At 36.8% G+C, this 16934-nt stretch overlaps 1 protein-coding gene across 1 annotated transcript; it reads right to left on the reverse strand.

Annotated features, from left to right (window-relative positions):
* Positions 1 to 275: 275 nt before the first annotated feature.
* On the reverse strand, positions 276 to 16644 carry LOC145824010 (ENTH/VHS/GAT family protein). Its single transcript, XM_082923597.1, has 10 exons — positions 16205 to 16644; positions 14180 to 14299; positions 12379 to 12457; positions 11909 to 12007; positions 11709 to 11822; positions 11019 to 11176; positions 9526 to 9601; positions 2914 to 2999; positions 1779 to 1940; positions 276 to 1048 (listed from the first exon to the last, which is right to left on the reverse strand). Exons 2-10 carry the CDS (start codon positions 14278 to 14280, stop codon positions 733 to 735), a joined length of 1191 nt encoding a protein of 396 aa, XP_082779723.1. The 5' UTR covers positions 14281 to 14299; positions 16205 to 16644; the 3' UTR covers positions 276 to 732.
* Positions 16645 to 16934: the final 290 nt, after the last annotated feature.

The raw sequence follows: 16934 nt of genomic DNA on the forward strand, positions 1-16934 counted from the left end.
AGATCTCAGCCATTCAAACCATTAAAACCCTAAGAAACTATTTGATTTCACTCGGCAATACAAATTCGGCCTATTTGTTGTAACTTATTCCATGTTGAAAGCTGATAATCTACTACAGAATCTAATAGCAACCCTCTTGTAAATTCAGGATAAACTGTGTTTACCACAATGGCTGTAAAAACCCTAAAAAAAATAGCTGTAAATAAAAGTTACAATAAATGACCTAGCACAGAATTCCACAAAACAAAAAATCATAAGCCCACAAACAACACCAATAAACTACACTGTTTCAATCATTTTGTAGCTGCATGACCAAAAATAACATGAACAATCCATTTAAACTGTTAACAAACAATACCAATAAACTACAAAGTTTCAGCCATTTTGTTGGTGCATGACTATACTAAAGAATTGTGTATTATAAAGTAAGAGGCCAGAGAATGGCTGACAAATTTGCATTAGTTTAGAATTGGCAAAGCCTGAAACCACAAACTCTAGGATGTCACAAACTTATTATCATATATATATATATATCCAATTTCCACCAGTCAGAACTTTGGTAGATCATAGATTGCCCCAATACTCGTATCAAAGAGATATCACGGCAAATTGAGCAGCCACAGCAAATAGCAAATAAGTCATGTCCACATTTCACAGGAGAAGGGCACAATCAGTAAGGTCCGAAATTCAGAAACTGCAATGAAAAATGGGAGACATTTTTAGTGTGCTTGCTCAGTCACTGTCGATGCTTCCACTGTAAGAGGTACTTCCATTGCGACTGTGCAATGAGAGGCCTCTGACATGACCAGCCAGACCAGAACCATCCGCTTTGTTCTCCTGGAAGAATTTCTCTCGCTCAATATGTTTTGCAGGCGGAGGTGGAATTACGACGGCTGGACGAAGTGCATTGGATTCTTCAGATGGGTCAGAAATCAATGGTCGTATAAGTGGACGGTTCAGTCTTTCTGGAGGAATCTGAGATTCAAAGGGTCGCTCTATTTGACGCTCTTCATCTTCAGGCTGTGCACAAGCTTTCCCTTTTCTTATCCTTTCAATTCAAAAGTCAATTCACATTAGAAACTCGAGAATACAAATTGCAAATCGATATCAACAACCATATTCAAAGTTTTAACAGGCGTAACTGAGGCTCATCTTGAAGCAAGGCATCAAGATTTGGATTTTTAGGTAACACTTCCCAAAGGCTTGCGCATCACCGTCTAAGGCGTGCGCCTTGTATGCATACATAAACATACGAAGAGTAATGTATATGAAGAGCTTGTCTGGGTTGTTATTAAACTTCTATTACATGGTCTAAACATAAAAGTTAAAGTAAATGACCAATCAAGAAAAAACACAAAGCTAAAGCTCAAGTGAGAAGCTTGATAACTGAAGCTGAGAATGCCATTTTCACCTTTGATGAGGGCAAACTTTCTTCTTTGCAGTGAAATATTTGACACTGAGGAAAAAAAAGTATTTACACCTTTACATTTAATTTTTAATATATATTTTTATATTTTAAGTGATTTTATTTATTTATTCAATATAAAAATTCAAAATGTTTATGTCTCAACGTCTTTAGGCTTACACGTTGCCTCATGTTACGCATTCGCCTTTAAAAACCTCGACCATATTACAGACGAGTGATAGAGAGTCAACCCCTCTCAAATTATTGACAACTTATGACTTTACGAAGAACAGATCATTCATGCCCAACAGATAATGGTCAGGTAAATCTCATGTTTGAGGCAGAAACCTAGGGCAAATATGAACATGTATACCTTCGGAACAGCTGTTCAGCTTCCTCTTCCCCCTCGGCTTCTTCATGGACAAAATGAGTTGAAGTAGATGTTGGCCTACCAGAAATAAGAACATCATGTCTTGCAAGTTGTTTCTGGAGCTGCTCATTCAAGTCAATTGCTCGAGAAACGACTTTCTCATCTCTGGAAAATATAACAAGCACCACTTAAAATTACAAATACCAAGCTCCACTTCACATACTTCAATATCAAACTAATATCCGTTTTAAGTAATTATGTTCAAACTCCCTTCAGAGAAACACCCTCCCAAATTAAATTAAATTGAAATGAGAAAAGCAATGAAGGCAGGTGATTATAATAAAGTGAAGCACCCATATAAATAGATGATATTTACATGGACTCATGTATGAGTATCAGGTGCACGTCCAAGTATCAGACCTTAATAAACCTAAATCTTAGTATATTGAGATATGTATTCAAAAGTTGGATATAGGTATGGGGACTCATCATCAACACAATTTTATAATATTCTTAGATAGGTTATTGTGAAGAAAAATGATTCGTCCACCGAATTTGAGTTCGCCCAAATCGCCCGAATTTGTGCGTACCGGTCGACCGCCCGGACGACTAGTGCAATCTTTATCAACCGTGGTTGTCAACCACAACTGCCACCCTTGTTGCCGGATGACCGGCAGGACGACTGGCATGCACAAATTCGGGCAAGAAAAATTCGGTGGATGTAGCATTGCTCTATTGTAAATTAGGTAGAATTGTCCTTGAAATTAAATAGCATTAGAAAAATATGAAATTTCTCTCCCACATCTATATGAGAGATTAAAATCTGAGTTTCTTCTTCTTCAAACATCATAAAAAATTAAGGATCTAGGTGTTTAAATTGGGTACAGGTGTTAGACACATTCCATACCCTCACCCTTGTTGTATCCAATGCACAAGGTACTCCGGGAGAAATAGAAGAGTCCATGTAACGTGAATATCTCTCTTTTTTGGAGAGATTAACCAATGCATTTTCTTAATTTTGTTGCACTATTGTTACTTCATAACCAGATTTAGTATTAAATGGCATAACATGCAGAAGCCGAGGTAACACAAAAAGGGCATTCAGTCAAAGGGCATAAATGAATACATGAGGGCTTACCGAGAAGTCATTACAAGATGCATTAGTCGTTGCTTCTGAAACGAACATTGTTCCACAAGATCAAGTGTGAACTCATCCTTTGCTCCCTAAAATAATGATATTGTGAGAGTCAAAATGAATGAACAATGCATATGTTACATATCAGCACTACAAATTCATTGATGAAACAATCACACAAAGGCCAATCATTTGTGCTTTATATGGCTTCTTTGGATGAAGCGGAATAGGAACTTTCCAGTTAACGATAAGTTTTTTGGCCATTTTTGTACAGCTGGACCTCTAGGAGAACCATGCCTACCTTAAGAATTTGGTTGATTTTGTTGATTCTTTGAACTTGCAGATTGGACAGCCCCTCTTTTGTGTTTTTATGTGCAGAAAAAAATATGTTGAAACTGTGAGAATGTTATGTTACTTATGGAAATATATCAATTAGGTTGATTGCATATATTAGATTGATTATATAGGGTTATTTCCTATTCTAGATTAGGTTTAGAATTGCTATATATATCGGTTGTAATCTTTGTATGAAACACAATTGAATATACAAAAATATTCAAAAATCGTACATGGTATCAGAGCCGTGTGCGAAACCCTAGTCTTGTTGGTTGTCGTTTCTCAGTTTGAAGCTTAGTCTGGTTTGTGATTCGAATAACCCATCTCCTCTGTGATACATCTCTATTCTCCAAAGTCACAAGAGTACCAGCATCGTGATCAGCCTCTGTTCTCACCAAAATCGGGCCCTAGTTTTCTCTTACTGGATTCACTTGGTCGTGACCTCCCTCTCTCAGACTCGCAAGTGTGATCTCTCTGGTTCGCGAGATTAAAGAGGTGTCTGCCCTTGTTCTTCTCGATCGGCTTTGACTTCGACTTTTGCTCTGTGTCGGCTGCTGCAGTCCATTGTCGACTTTGGCTCTGGTTCTCTCTCTCTCTCTCTCTATGTGGTTCTGCTTGGGTCGTACTTGAGCATTTGATATTGCTCTTGGTTTATTATAGTCTCAAACCTCAGGTCTCCTTATTACTGTTTGACCCATTATTTCTGTTACCCTTCGACCTCTGTTTGGCTATTTAGGATTTATTCCACTTGAATCCCTTAGCTTTCTGGTTATTACAATGTCTTTGCCTTCTGATGAGTGTGCCTTTGCCATCAACGAGGGCATTAGAAGTATCACTGTCCTCAGAAGGGATGTTTGCCTGCCTCATCTTCTCAACAGTCTCAGACCCAATTCTGCGCCACCCCTTATACTGCATCTCCCTCGACTCTTGGCCCTAACTTAGTTTCCTTGAGTACTCAGATTAGTCAGCTTCAGCATATACTGTCTACCTCTTAACCATCTCCATCTGCCACTATTGTTTCCTCTCTTCATTCAAATTTGCTTGGGTCTTCTTCAGGTATCTCATCGTCTGTCTAGATTTTTTACTCTGGTGTCTCTTATCATATGACTCCTTATCTCTCCTTACTTCAAAATTGAACTCCTTCTCTCTTTCCTATTACTGTTAATGCTGCTAATGGATCTGGTATGTCTGTTATATCTGTTGGGTCTGTCTTATCATCTGTTATGTCTATTGTCTCTATTTCATCTGTCCTTTCTGTTCCTCAGTTATCTGTCAGTTTATTATCTATCAGTCAGCTTGATGTCTCCGGTTTTGATGTTATCTTTTCTTCTTCTATTTGTTCTGTGCAAGATCGGATGTCCAAGCAGCAGATTGGAACTGGACGTAGAGTTGGAGACCTCCATGTGGTGGAGAGCTTGCATCTACCTATGACCACCTCTCCTACTGTCTTTTCCTCTTTTTAGTTAGATTCTCTGTCCAGTCCTTTCTACTTATGGCATTCTAGCAATGAAGCACGGACACCTCTCCGAGGGCTCCATACCAGTGTCAGACACGCGGTGGACACGTGTCGAACACACGGTGGACACGTGTCCGACACGCAGCAAAGAGTGTCCCCTTTTTTTTAAAATTTTTTTACATCCGGACACGTTATAGACACTTTCAGGACACGTTCGAGGTAATTTCACAATTTACAAGACTTTTTTGGGGGCAATTTGTAAATAAGTAAAACAGAAATATATGCCCTAATTTGATTAGCACAGAATAGAAAGGGAGAACAAAAGAGAAAGGGAGAGAAAGAGAGGACTTGGTTGCTCGTCGTTCGTCTTCGCTCCTTGTCAGTCGTCGCTCCTCGTCGATCGTCTCTCCTCATTGGTCGTCACTCGTGTCTCGTCGTCGCCCGTCGTTAAGGTACACACTGCTCTTCGTCATCGATCTTCTTCGTCTTCTTCTTCTTCCTCTCCGATCTTCTCAGTCGATGTCTCTCTCTCTCTCTCTCTCGCACCCTCTGTCTGATTTCGTTTCTTTTATTTTTTATTTTTTCTTTTATATAATGAGTTATAGTTATTTTTTCTTTTATATAGGACTGATCCCTCTCTCTCTTCCTGTCTTTCATTTTTTTTCTTTTTTCTTTTTTCTCTTAGCTATGCCTCTATTATTTGAGTATATAAATTTTTTTTTTGGATTAATTTTGTTAATTTTAATAATGTATGTTTATTAATTTTATGTTATTTGTGAATGATACATATGATGTTAAATCAATTAAATGTTTATTTTTTATAATTTTAATAGTGTTATTTTGTATATTTTATACCTTTTAACGATTTTTTTTATAATTTTATGACATATAATAAATAAAATTAATTATATATATTGAACGTGTCCCCAGCGTGTCGTGTCCCCTATTTTTTGAAAATTTACGTGTCCGCGTGTCGCGTCTGTGTCGTGTGTCTGTGTCCGTGCTTCATAGGGCATTTGTCTGCTAACCGCTTACAGTCTTTAGTTCAATCAGGTATATTGGGTAAAATTTCTCCTAGCGAACTTACTAAATGTCGGGGGTATAAACTTACCAAAATGACAACCTTACCTTTTCGTTAAAGTGCTTCTATATCCGATACACCGTTTTCGTTAGTTCATACTGATGTTTGGGGCTCTTCTCCTGTTCTCACCAAAGGTTCTGCATACTATTGTGTCATTTGTTGACGACTGCACCCGTTATACTTGGGTTTATCTTATGACTCATAAGTCCGATTTTTATAAAATATACCGTACCTTCCAGTCTATGATTACTACTCAATTTGAGTCTACAATTAAAGTGTTACGGTCTGACTTGGGTGGGGAATATTTTAAAAATGAGTTTTGTGAGTATTTGGCCAATTTGGGTATCATTCACCAAATTTTCTGTACAGATACATCTGCCTAAAATGGTCGAGCCGAACATAAACATCGTCATCTCCTTGAGACAGCTAGGTTTTTTCTTCTCTCTGCCTCAGTTCCGGCTCCGTTTTGGGGGCAGGCATTTCTTACTGCTGCTTTTCTTCTCAACCACATGCCTATTTCCCTTCTTTCTGGTCCGTCTCCTTATGAGGCTTTGTTCTCCCAAATTCCTAATTACTTTCTCCTTCGTGTGTTTAGGTCTGCTTGTTTTGTCCTTTTTCCTTGCGAAGATTGAACCAGACTTAATGCCCGATCTGTCCTATGCATCGTTTTGGGTTATAGTCCTACTCAGAAAGACTATTGATGTTACGATCCTGTTTCTCGTCGTCTTTATGTCTCCTGTCATGTTTCTTTTCTCGAACATCAGCCTTACTTTTAGCTTCCTCCTATCACTGCTCCGGTTTTCAAAGAGGATTTGATTCATATTGATCCATTTCCTTCTGAGGTCATAATAAGTACATCTCTACTGTTCCCTATGACCTTGTTGCCTATTCTCCTCCTACCACACTCTTGCTGAGTCTTTCTCCACTGAACCCTATGAATCTGCTCCCTCTTCTCTTCCTTCTCCCCGGCTTACTCCTTCTCCTCCTCCATTGTTAGTTTATTCTTGTCGCCAGGTTCTCCCTCCACCAATTGTCTCTGCCCGTACTACTGATCCTCCTATTTCTGACGACTCTGATCCTGCTACACACCGATATCCCACTCGAGCGCATCATCCTCCAAACAAGTTGGGTTGGTCTAATAAATGTTTTTCTACTTTCTATTGTACTTTTTTGTTTGCTATTCATTGTTTTTCAAAACCTCAGTCTTATAAAGAGGCCTATCAGGATCCCAATTGGGTTCGAGCTATGGAGGATGAGTTGTTTGCCTTGCAGAAGACTAACACTTGGGCGTTGATTCCGTTGCCTGTTGGCAAGAATTTAATTGGTTGCAAATGGGTCTATAAAGTCAAGACTCATTTTGATGGTTCTCTCGAGTGATACAAAACTCGCCTGGTTACCAAGGGTTTCTTGCAGGAGTATGGTTTTGATTATGAGGAGACCTTTACCCCTGTTGCCAAGATGACTACTATCCGTACCTTGATTTCTATTGCCGCTATTCGCCATTGGCCTCTCTATTAGATGGAAGTTAAGAATACTTTTCTTAATGGTTATCTCATTGAGTAGGTCTACATGCGTCCACCCCTTGGCCTTCCCCACTCCTCTGGGCAAATTTGTTGTCTTCGGCATGCTCTGTGTAGTTTGAAGCAATCTCCTCATGCTTGGTATGATTGCTTTCAGACTGCTATTATTAAGCTTGGATTTCATCCTTCTGCTTCCGACTCTGCTTTATTTCTGAGACATACCTCAGCTGGTTTTGTTGCTCTCTTACTGTATATGGATGATATGATCATTACTAGCTCTGACACTTCTACTATCTCTGAGGTCAAGCAGCATCTCTTCCGCACTTTCGAAATGAAGGATCTGAGACCATTACGGTATTTTCTTAATATTGAGGTAGCTTCTTCTCCCAATGGCTACTTTCTGTCTCAAGCCACATACGCCAATGAGGTTATTCACTGTGCCAGTCTTACTGACACTAAAATTTCCGATACCCCCATTGAGCTTAATGTGAAGCTTAACATTACTGATAGTGTCCCACTGGATGATCCTACTTTGTATTGCGAGCTTGTGGGCCGCTTAGTCTATCTGACGGTTACTCGCCCTAATCTTGCCTATGCTGTTCATGTGGCTAGTTAGTTTGTTTTTGTTCCTTGTTCTACACATTAGGCTGCTTTGATTCAGATTCTTTGCTATCTCCGACGTACTATATTTCAGGGTTTACTGTTGTCTTCTACTTCCTCTTTGGACTTGCTGGCTTGTGCTGATTCTGATTGAGCTGGTGATGTCATTGATCGCAAGTCCACTTCTGGCCTCTGCATGTTTCTTGGTGATTCCTTGATTTCTTGAAAGAGCAAGAAACAGACTGTTGTTGCTCGTTCCACTGCCGAGATTGAGTACCGTGCTATGGCTCATGCCACTGCTGAGATTGTTTGGCTTCGTTGTCTCTTGACTGATTTGGGTGCTCCTCAATCTTCTCTGACCTCCCTTTACTGTGACAACCGCAGTGCTATTCAGATTGCCCATAACACTGTCTTTCATGAGCGGATGAAGCACATTGAGATTGATTGTCATTTTGTATGTCAGCATCTGCAGTCTGACTCCATCTCACTTCTTTTCGTCTCTTCGACATTGCAACTTGCTGATTTCTATACGAAGACTTACGCTACAGCTCGATTTCAGTTTCTTCTTGGCAAACTCTCAGTGTTTTCTACTAAAACACCTTACGTTTGAGCGGGGGTGTGAGAATATTATGTTACTTATGGAAATATATCAATTAGATTGATTGTATATATTAGATTGATTGTATAGGGTTATTTCCTATTTTAGATTAGGTTTAGGATTACTATATATATCGGTTGTAATCTTTGTATAAAACACAATTGAATATACAGAAACATTCAGAAATCATATAGAAACAATGCGTAGTGTAGGTAGGTAAACTAGTTGTATGCAACTTCAAAGCCTAGAATGTCTTCAAATGAACAAAATATGATAGTCAATCCATACTAAGTCGTATGCAACCTTAAATTCTATAATGATGTTTGTTGTTGTTGTTGTTGTATGTGTGTGTGTGTGTGTGAGAGAGAGAGAGAGAGAGAGAGAGAGAAGGCAGGTTGCAGCTGATATAGAAGAAAGTTTGCAAATTTTAGTATGATGATACAAAGCGTGTGGCTGGCCTTTGAAGATGTTATTAGGAGCTCATGAGAATTCTACCCATCAGGTATAATATATGAACTTAAGACAACAGTAGACCTTCCCACTAAACACAAACACAATCCATAATCAACCGCTCAGTTTTCTGACTTTCCAATTATTAAGTTAATTATGTTGACACACTTAACCTCTCCACAATGGCCTAAACCTCAGAAAGCATATCAGGTAAAATTGTTTAGGCAAAATATGTTAACCACATCACCTGAGCAATGCAGAGACATCAATACAGCTTATTTGTTTGTAAGGGGAAAGGATACTGTTAAGAATATTGACCCTTACGTAGAATTCTGAACATATTCAGTATCAACCATCAAGCACCTAGTCTTTTGTATTGCCAATACTTACTCAAACTGATCGGCTATAACATACTTCACCTCTCCAACATAATCTCAAGCCCAAAACAGAAAATCAGATAGACTCATTATGCCAGAAATGTCAAACATCTCAACCATGCATTTTCCAAGACCTCAATTTAAATCATTTGTTATAAACTGATATCATAATACAGAGTATCAATTCACCAACAAACCTCAGGATGTTGGGTATCAACAGCATCAAGGACTTCTCTTAAAACCCCCAATGCAGAAGCAGCCTTCTGAACAATACTGCACACATATTACGAGACTTGAGAATTTTTTCACAAAGAGAACCAAACACTTTTCAATTATTGTCTAGGGAAAATAATAATTAATATATATTATTAGGCTAACTAGCCATTAGTATGACTTTCAAATATTTGTAACAGATATGAGGTCGCCCTTGTGTTCTGAAAAATTAGCAACAGGAATAAGGTAACAAGTGACATTTATAAACAAAGATATAATACCATATGAAATTCAAACTTCCAACAACAAAAACATCCAAATGACTCTTTCTACTAACAAAAACATGCAAATGACTCTCTTTGAAACATTTGATAAAGCTCGCAAGCACCGTCTAGATATTAAGATATAGACATACTCCAGTCGTCTTAATTGAGAATTTTCACCTTCAAGCCTTTATAATGGAATGAATTAACACAGGCACTGAATATGGACAAGGTTGCTGTACAAAACTAATAAAGTTGATCTGGCTGTCAGTCTTCCAACAAAGGGGGATTTAAACAAATGCTTTCTAAAATATGTAATGGTACAAATGAATTACCAGCTGTAGTCACAGAGATTTGACTACAAACTTTTTATTGCATCTAATGATCTACTTGTAGTTTAATTATTAGTTAACCATGGTTAAATAGTTTTCAATATCTCTGCAAATTGCATGGTTGTTTTATTATCCAGTTTACCTTATTTTCCTCATTTTTTGAGGTATAATTGCTTGATTTGGAGGTGACTAAACTTATTTTCATATAGTCTTCAAACATTTGGCATGCATGTGCTGTAAACCTAGAGCTGCATTAGAAGACTAATTAATCTGCCAGACAAGTTTCACATTCGATTTGTTAATAATAATTTATGCCCACTGTTAACAAAATCACGATGAGCAAATTTCAAACAAAATCTTGAAAAAATCATTATTTAAAGACATTTAAATTGAATTATTAAATTCTGAAATGGAGTAATATGCAACCTTGTTTTTGAAAATTCATATTTTAAATATATTATAGTTATGATTTGAAATCTAATACAAGGGGCGGTAGCATGCATGCGCATCTTAAGTATTCCAAATAAACTTCAATGTACTTGATTTCCTTACATAAGAGAACAAGGTAGGCTTATTATATTTAAATGTGATAAGCTTTATGGGTGTCTTAAACCCAATCAAGCCTTAAAACAAAGATAATTAATCATGTTTTTAGCTGTCTTATTTAGCTAATTCAATTTCATTTCAAACAATCACATTATAAATCCAATTGAGTGTGCAAGGCAAAACAGTTGATTTACATATTAATTCTCAATGGAAGTAAGCAACCTTACAAGGATGCAGACACAACATAAACCCCTAGTTAATTCATGAAAGGGAAAAAGACAGCCTATGCAGGAGCGACAGAGTGGCAAAGATGCATTTGTGTTGGAAGAAGGATACCTAGATTCAGGAACAGTCTGAGGGTCTGCTTCTACTGCAGGTTTCTCATGTCTAGAAGAAGCAAGTTCCCCGCCAAGTGAATTATTTTTATTTGCATTTGAAGGAGGATGATTTGATGGAGTAACATGAGGCCTCTGAGGAAACTGTACCCCTGCACTCTGAAAATTCCAATATCAGTATAGCATCCAAAGTAGGGCTGCAAACAAACACTGTTCATGAACAGCTAGGGCTTGGCTCAAGTTTTAGCTTTTTCAAGCTTGTTTAGTAAGTCAATGAACCAAGCTCTAGACCAGTTTACAAGCTTGAATAATAAATGAGCTGAACTCGAACAAGGCCCAACTTGGCTTGATCAGCTCAAGAACAAAACAAGATTTATGCACCTCAAAGGTCATTTATTAAATTTAAAATTTATCACATGTAAACATATTGCAATAATAAAGCATTAACCACAAAGTTTACACGTGGGTCTCCATTTCAAGACATGTCTGTCAAAAGTCTTGTCCTTTCTTCTACTTTTTAAAAAATATATATATATATATTAAATTCCAGCAACTACAAAGCATTGACAGGTGGTTGAATGTGCCATTACAAGTTTATCAAGTCGAGCTGCTCACGAGCCCATGGATCAGCCTGTGAGCTACGCTTGAGCTATCCCTAAGCTTGATTTGATTCCAAAGTTTTTGTACTCACCACTAGATCATAATATGCAGAATAATATTGAGGGAACTTCCCAGAAGCTCCACCAAGGGATGTTTGTGTGGCATCAAGAAGAAGAAATATCTTCTCTCTTATGGGCAAGTCTGTCTATCAAAGGGAGATCAGTAAAATTAGCCTTTTGGCAAAATGAATTCAACCAACAAGTAGGAATTACAATTGGAGAAATCATATACCTTTTTCTTTACTATCTTCACAAGAATAGGGAGGAGCCCTGTATCAATCACCTGCTTATGAACATTCTCGCCAATATTATTCATCAACATCTCCAACAACTGCAAATACAGATCATTACTCAATGACTCTATGACCACAGACCAGCAGAAGAAGAAACACATTGGACCTGTACAGTTGCTTTGGAAGCTTACCTTGTCTATAAGCTAAGACTCCATTCCAAATAAAAAATTATACATAAATAGTACAAAAAGAAGGCCAAAAAAAAATTCACAATACAACGAATACACGTGTTTACATGTATATAAGTACAAAATATGTAGTTGGCCAAAGATAGATGACGAAATCTAGACGTTGGTATTCACTGTATAATAGCTCCAAGTGAAGCTAGGCCAAGGCAAAATAAAAGAATCTTTAATCCCTTGTTTTGCACCCTAAAATGCAGAAATATCCAAAACCAGTCTATACTCACCATAACTGCAAATAACTGAGTATTTGAGTTTTTACTACCCAGGCGTTTTTTAATAGCTTTGATGACATCTTTAGCTTGCCTGTACAAACATGTGAACATTGTAAGGAAATGATAAATGCAATAAATGGGATGGATTTGTTAATTGAAATATATATATATATATATAGAGAGAGAGAGAGAGAGAGAGAAAGATCAAGCCTGGCTTTGAATAAGTTTTATGAGCTGTATCAAGCCATAACTAGCTTTCAAAGCTCAATTCCTAACAAAACGGGCTTTGGTTCAACTGCAATGGCATGAACTGTTGGCAGATCCACCCAAAGGGAACATGCAATAAAGTTGTTGAGATATGATGTACAATTGTCAAAAGTTTGGTACTAGATTGCAATTATAACGAAGTCAACGAGTCATGATGGAATGAGTGTTGCAATATGCACTCACCTCCCTTGAGGTTTCTAACAAGTACAAGGTGCTCCACATGGTTTCTAAAATTACATTGACCTCTACCATCAGAGTTGTTAATTAACAGCCGTTGACAACAAATACACTCAACTGTTTTACCCCGCTATAAATTTACAGTTCCATGACATCAGATGTTCTTCCCCTCCTTTTACTTATACCTTTAACTAAATACTTACGAACTACCCACAGCATAACCAGTCATAGCCACTTCCACCTCTGTAATCAAACACAGCTCTAGGCCTCCACTTCCCCTCCACAATTCCACCTTTACCCTTTTTCTACCACTGGTCACCATCAAACCAAGCTCCTCATAGCCGATCACCCACCACACCAAACGCATTGCTATCAACACCACCACAATGTGCCAATATAATTGGCATCCCTCAAATGAACTTCATGCTGACAGGTAAGGAGCAACTCAAACTCCTAATTCAATCACCCAATTCGTGGATGGCAATCGCATTACTGATTAGTGCAATAGTTACATGTAGGCAATAATGACTATGTTAGTGAAGTCAAGTGAATGATCTATGTTACATGCACTCAGGTTGGCAATGGCAGGTAGTGATGGTTGTTGTAGGTGGTAGCACTCACTACTGTGAGAAGCAAATAGAGAAGGGAGGAAGAGAGCAGTTGCAGTTGTGGTGGTGGAATGCTCATAATTGCTACTTGTTTCAATAATGGTCCATAATGTGTAGGAGAAAGTCAAAAAAGTATTGATCATTTACTTCATTGTCATGTGGCCAAGGCATTATGGTACCATTCATTTCAATTGGCGGAGATTGATTGGGTAGTTTCAACCTCATGCATCCATATGTTTGTTGTGGATTATAGATGTTTTGCTTCTACTAAGAGGGCTCGATTTCTATAGAATGGCACTATGTGTTGTGGTCGATATTTGGATGGAAACAAATGCAATAACTTTTTGTGACAAGTTTGAAGATGTTGATGATCCACTGGACAAGATTTGTTCTATGTTATCATTTTGAGTTTCAGATCCTTCCCCCTTTAGGGTGTGCCTTTGTTTTTTGATCTCTAGAGATTGTAAGGTTGTTTGCCTGTATTACCTTTCTCTCTCTTTTCTTTTCTTGGTGGACCTCTTGTCTTCCTTGATGTACTTCTACTTTGTACCTTTTCCTATTTTTAAGTATTATTTTTCTATTGCTCCTCAAAAAAACAAAAAAAAAAACAGCAGAAGATATCTTCTCCAAACTGAAGTATTAAAATTTTGTTGAAGCATTATCCAACCAAGATAAAAAACTACAATGTGGATCACTAAAAACCACAAGCAAGATATACATAATTGTATTTGGAACATTTGAAAGTTATCACTAACATGTACCTTTGATCATGCGCTACTAATTCACAAATCTCAATGTTTTTGGTCCAATCCATTTCAGTCAGCTTCTCACTTGTTGCGGAATTGACAAGGTCAGCAGCCATATTTTGCTTACGTCTAGATCTGCCAAAAAAATAAAGAGGAAGAAAGTAAGGACACAGGTAACAACCGTGAGGAGCAACAAAAAATAAAAACTGGACCCAAGAAGTATATGCATTAATTAACTGTGTAATTGATTACTTATTTAATCCTCACTTTATCACATTGATAGGCAGCTAAGTTGCAGTGAAACTTATCCAAGTGGTTTCAGCTCAAATAGTTTTCTTGATGACACAACTTACACAAATTTGTAAACATTAAACACATATCTCAAACAAATATTACAAACATCAAGGAATTGCCTACCTCTAAGCCACACCAAGCCAAGAGACAGTAGTGAATAAAGTGAATCTCTTCAAGGTTCTATTATATTATTAAATTGAACTCAGCATAAAAGTGAGAACAAATAGGGGGAGACGCATGAATTGAGATTACCATCCAAATGTCAGCAGAGACAAGGATGATGAAGGATACAAAACAGAACCATGTGTATCCGAAAGTGAAGAGAACGCAAGCAAGGTAATAGGTGAGAAATGAATGGACGAAGAGCAACTCCAACACCACTAGCCATTTTGCCTATCAAAAGTAGGCACAAAAATACACTCCATTTTGCCTAAGCACCTTAGCCAGTGTGTATTCCAACAAGACTTTCTATTTTAACTAGACGTTCAAACTCACTTAACCAAACATAAAAAGAAAATTTCAACACAAAAATAAATTAAAAAAAAAAAATGGAATGCCATGTAGGCAGGCACCTAATCAAAGAATCACTATTTCTTATATATTACTGAGAAGCAAAAATAATGAACATGTGAAAGCCAAATCTATATTCTATCATTTGCAGCAAAAAATAGCAAGCACCAACAACAATTGAATTGGCAAGACAAAAAGTTTCTTCAATCTGAAGATTAATTTTTTGTGTCTGACAGAGGAATACTTAGGCCTCGTATGGCAAGTGAATTTTTTAGCCAAAAAGTCAAAAATCACAAAAAAACCAAAAAGCCAACACCCCATACCAAAAAGTCAAAATTCCCTTTTTTCTCTACTTTTTGCACATCTTTTCGTAAAAAGCCAAAAAGTCATCCTAAACATACTAATTTTTTTTACATCACATTTTAGCCAAAAAATTAAAAAGTTACCAAAAAAGTTTGTTACCAAACGAGGCCTTACTACTACCCTGACACCCCAAACAATACTGCGTTTGGAAACCTAGGAGAGAAAAGAAAAGAAATGATTACTTAAGTTATAAGAGAAAATAAAAGAAAAGAAATGATTGTGATTTCTCTCTTTTTTGTTTGGATAAGGAATAAATAAAAGAAAAGAAATGATTGTAATTTCTCTCATTCTTGTTTGGTTAAATTTCATTAAGAAAAAAAAAAAGAAATTATTTTATATTATATTACGAAAATAACCTTTTTATATTTTCAATCATTTTATTTCTTTTATTTTTATAGGGACAAAATTAGTATTATAAAAATAATATAGTTTCTTTTCTCTCATAATCTCTCTACTTTTGAAAATATTGAAAATGAGGGTGACAAGACAAATGAGTTTCTCTCTATTTCTCTCAATTTCTTCTCATTTCTATCCAAACATGTAAGAGAAATACATATCTCCCCATCTCTTTTCTTTTCTCTCCAAATCACTCAATCCAAACATAGCGCTCAACAGCATAAATTGGGAATATAGGATATCAAACAAACATCTTGATACTCAATTCAATCAGTAAATCGATTCATTGCAGACAAAGCAAATTTAATCAGCAAAACATAATTCATGTTAAAAGAAGAATCTTTCAAATTGGAAGCAAACCACAAGTGCAAATCCGCGAACCCATTACACTACCTTTCATACCACATCAAAGTAACATCAAATCGACAAAATCAGTATTAGGCCGAGAGAGAGAGAGAGAGAGAGAGATTTACATACCTGTGCTGGAGAGCTCAGATCGTTTGATAGATTGCAGATCGTTACAGAGCTTGAGAGAGTTCCATAGCTTGCAGATCACAGCCTCACAGATCGTTGAGGAAGAAGAAGATGAAGTAATCTATGAATCTGGGAGGCTTGAGTTTGGGTGGCTCTGTCTCTCTCTTTCTCTCTCAAGACGTACAACCCAGCAAGCACACAGCAAATCAAATGCTAACACTCTTTTTGAGCTGTCTTGGCTGGCCAAAAATGCCCAAATTTTTCAGAGCTGATGTTTTGTCAGTGAGCTGTTTGTAAAAATGCCACTTGGAGATTCTCTCTGTTGAATGATTTGTTAAATTTAATGGAGAAAATAAATAAAACAAATTGTACTGATTTATCCTTTGTTTTATTTTAAAATATTCTTATATATATCTAGATGGATAATTTTGATATGAGTAATCACTTTCATTTATATTTTCCATCAAATCAAATCTTTATATATATATATATATTGGAGAGATTTAAAAAGTTGATTTTATAATAAAAGTTTCTCTCAATTTCATTCTATTTTCTTTGGTTCTTCTAATTTTATTTTAAAATTTTTTGAGTTATTTTTTTGCAACTTATTACATGTATCAATTTAATTATATGCACTATCAAAATAAAATAAAATAAAATACTTTTGTTTGGCTTATAAATGGTTAAAATTCGTTTCACATTGATTTTCAAAGGACAAATATGCAAGACTTTC

This window comes from Camellia sinensis, chromosome 1, assembly GCF_055761805.1.
Source record: "Camellia sinensis isolate YWXY chromosome 1, ASM5576180v1, whole genome shotgun sequence".
Taxonomy (NCBI): Eukaryota; Viridiplantae; Streptophyta; class Magnoliopsida; order Ericales; family Theaceae; genus Camellia; species Camellia sinensis.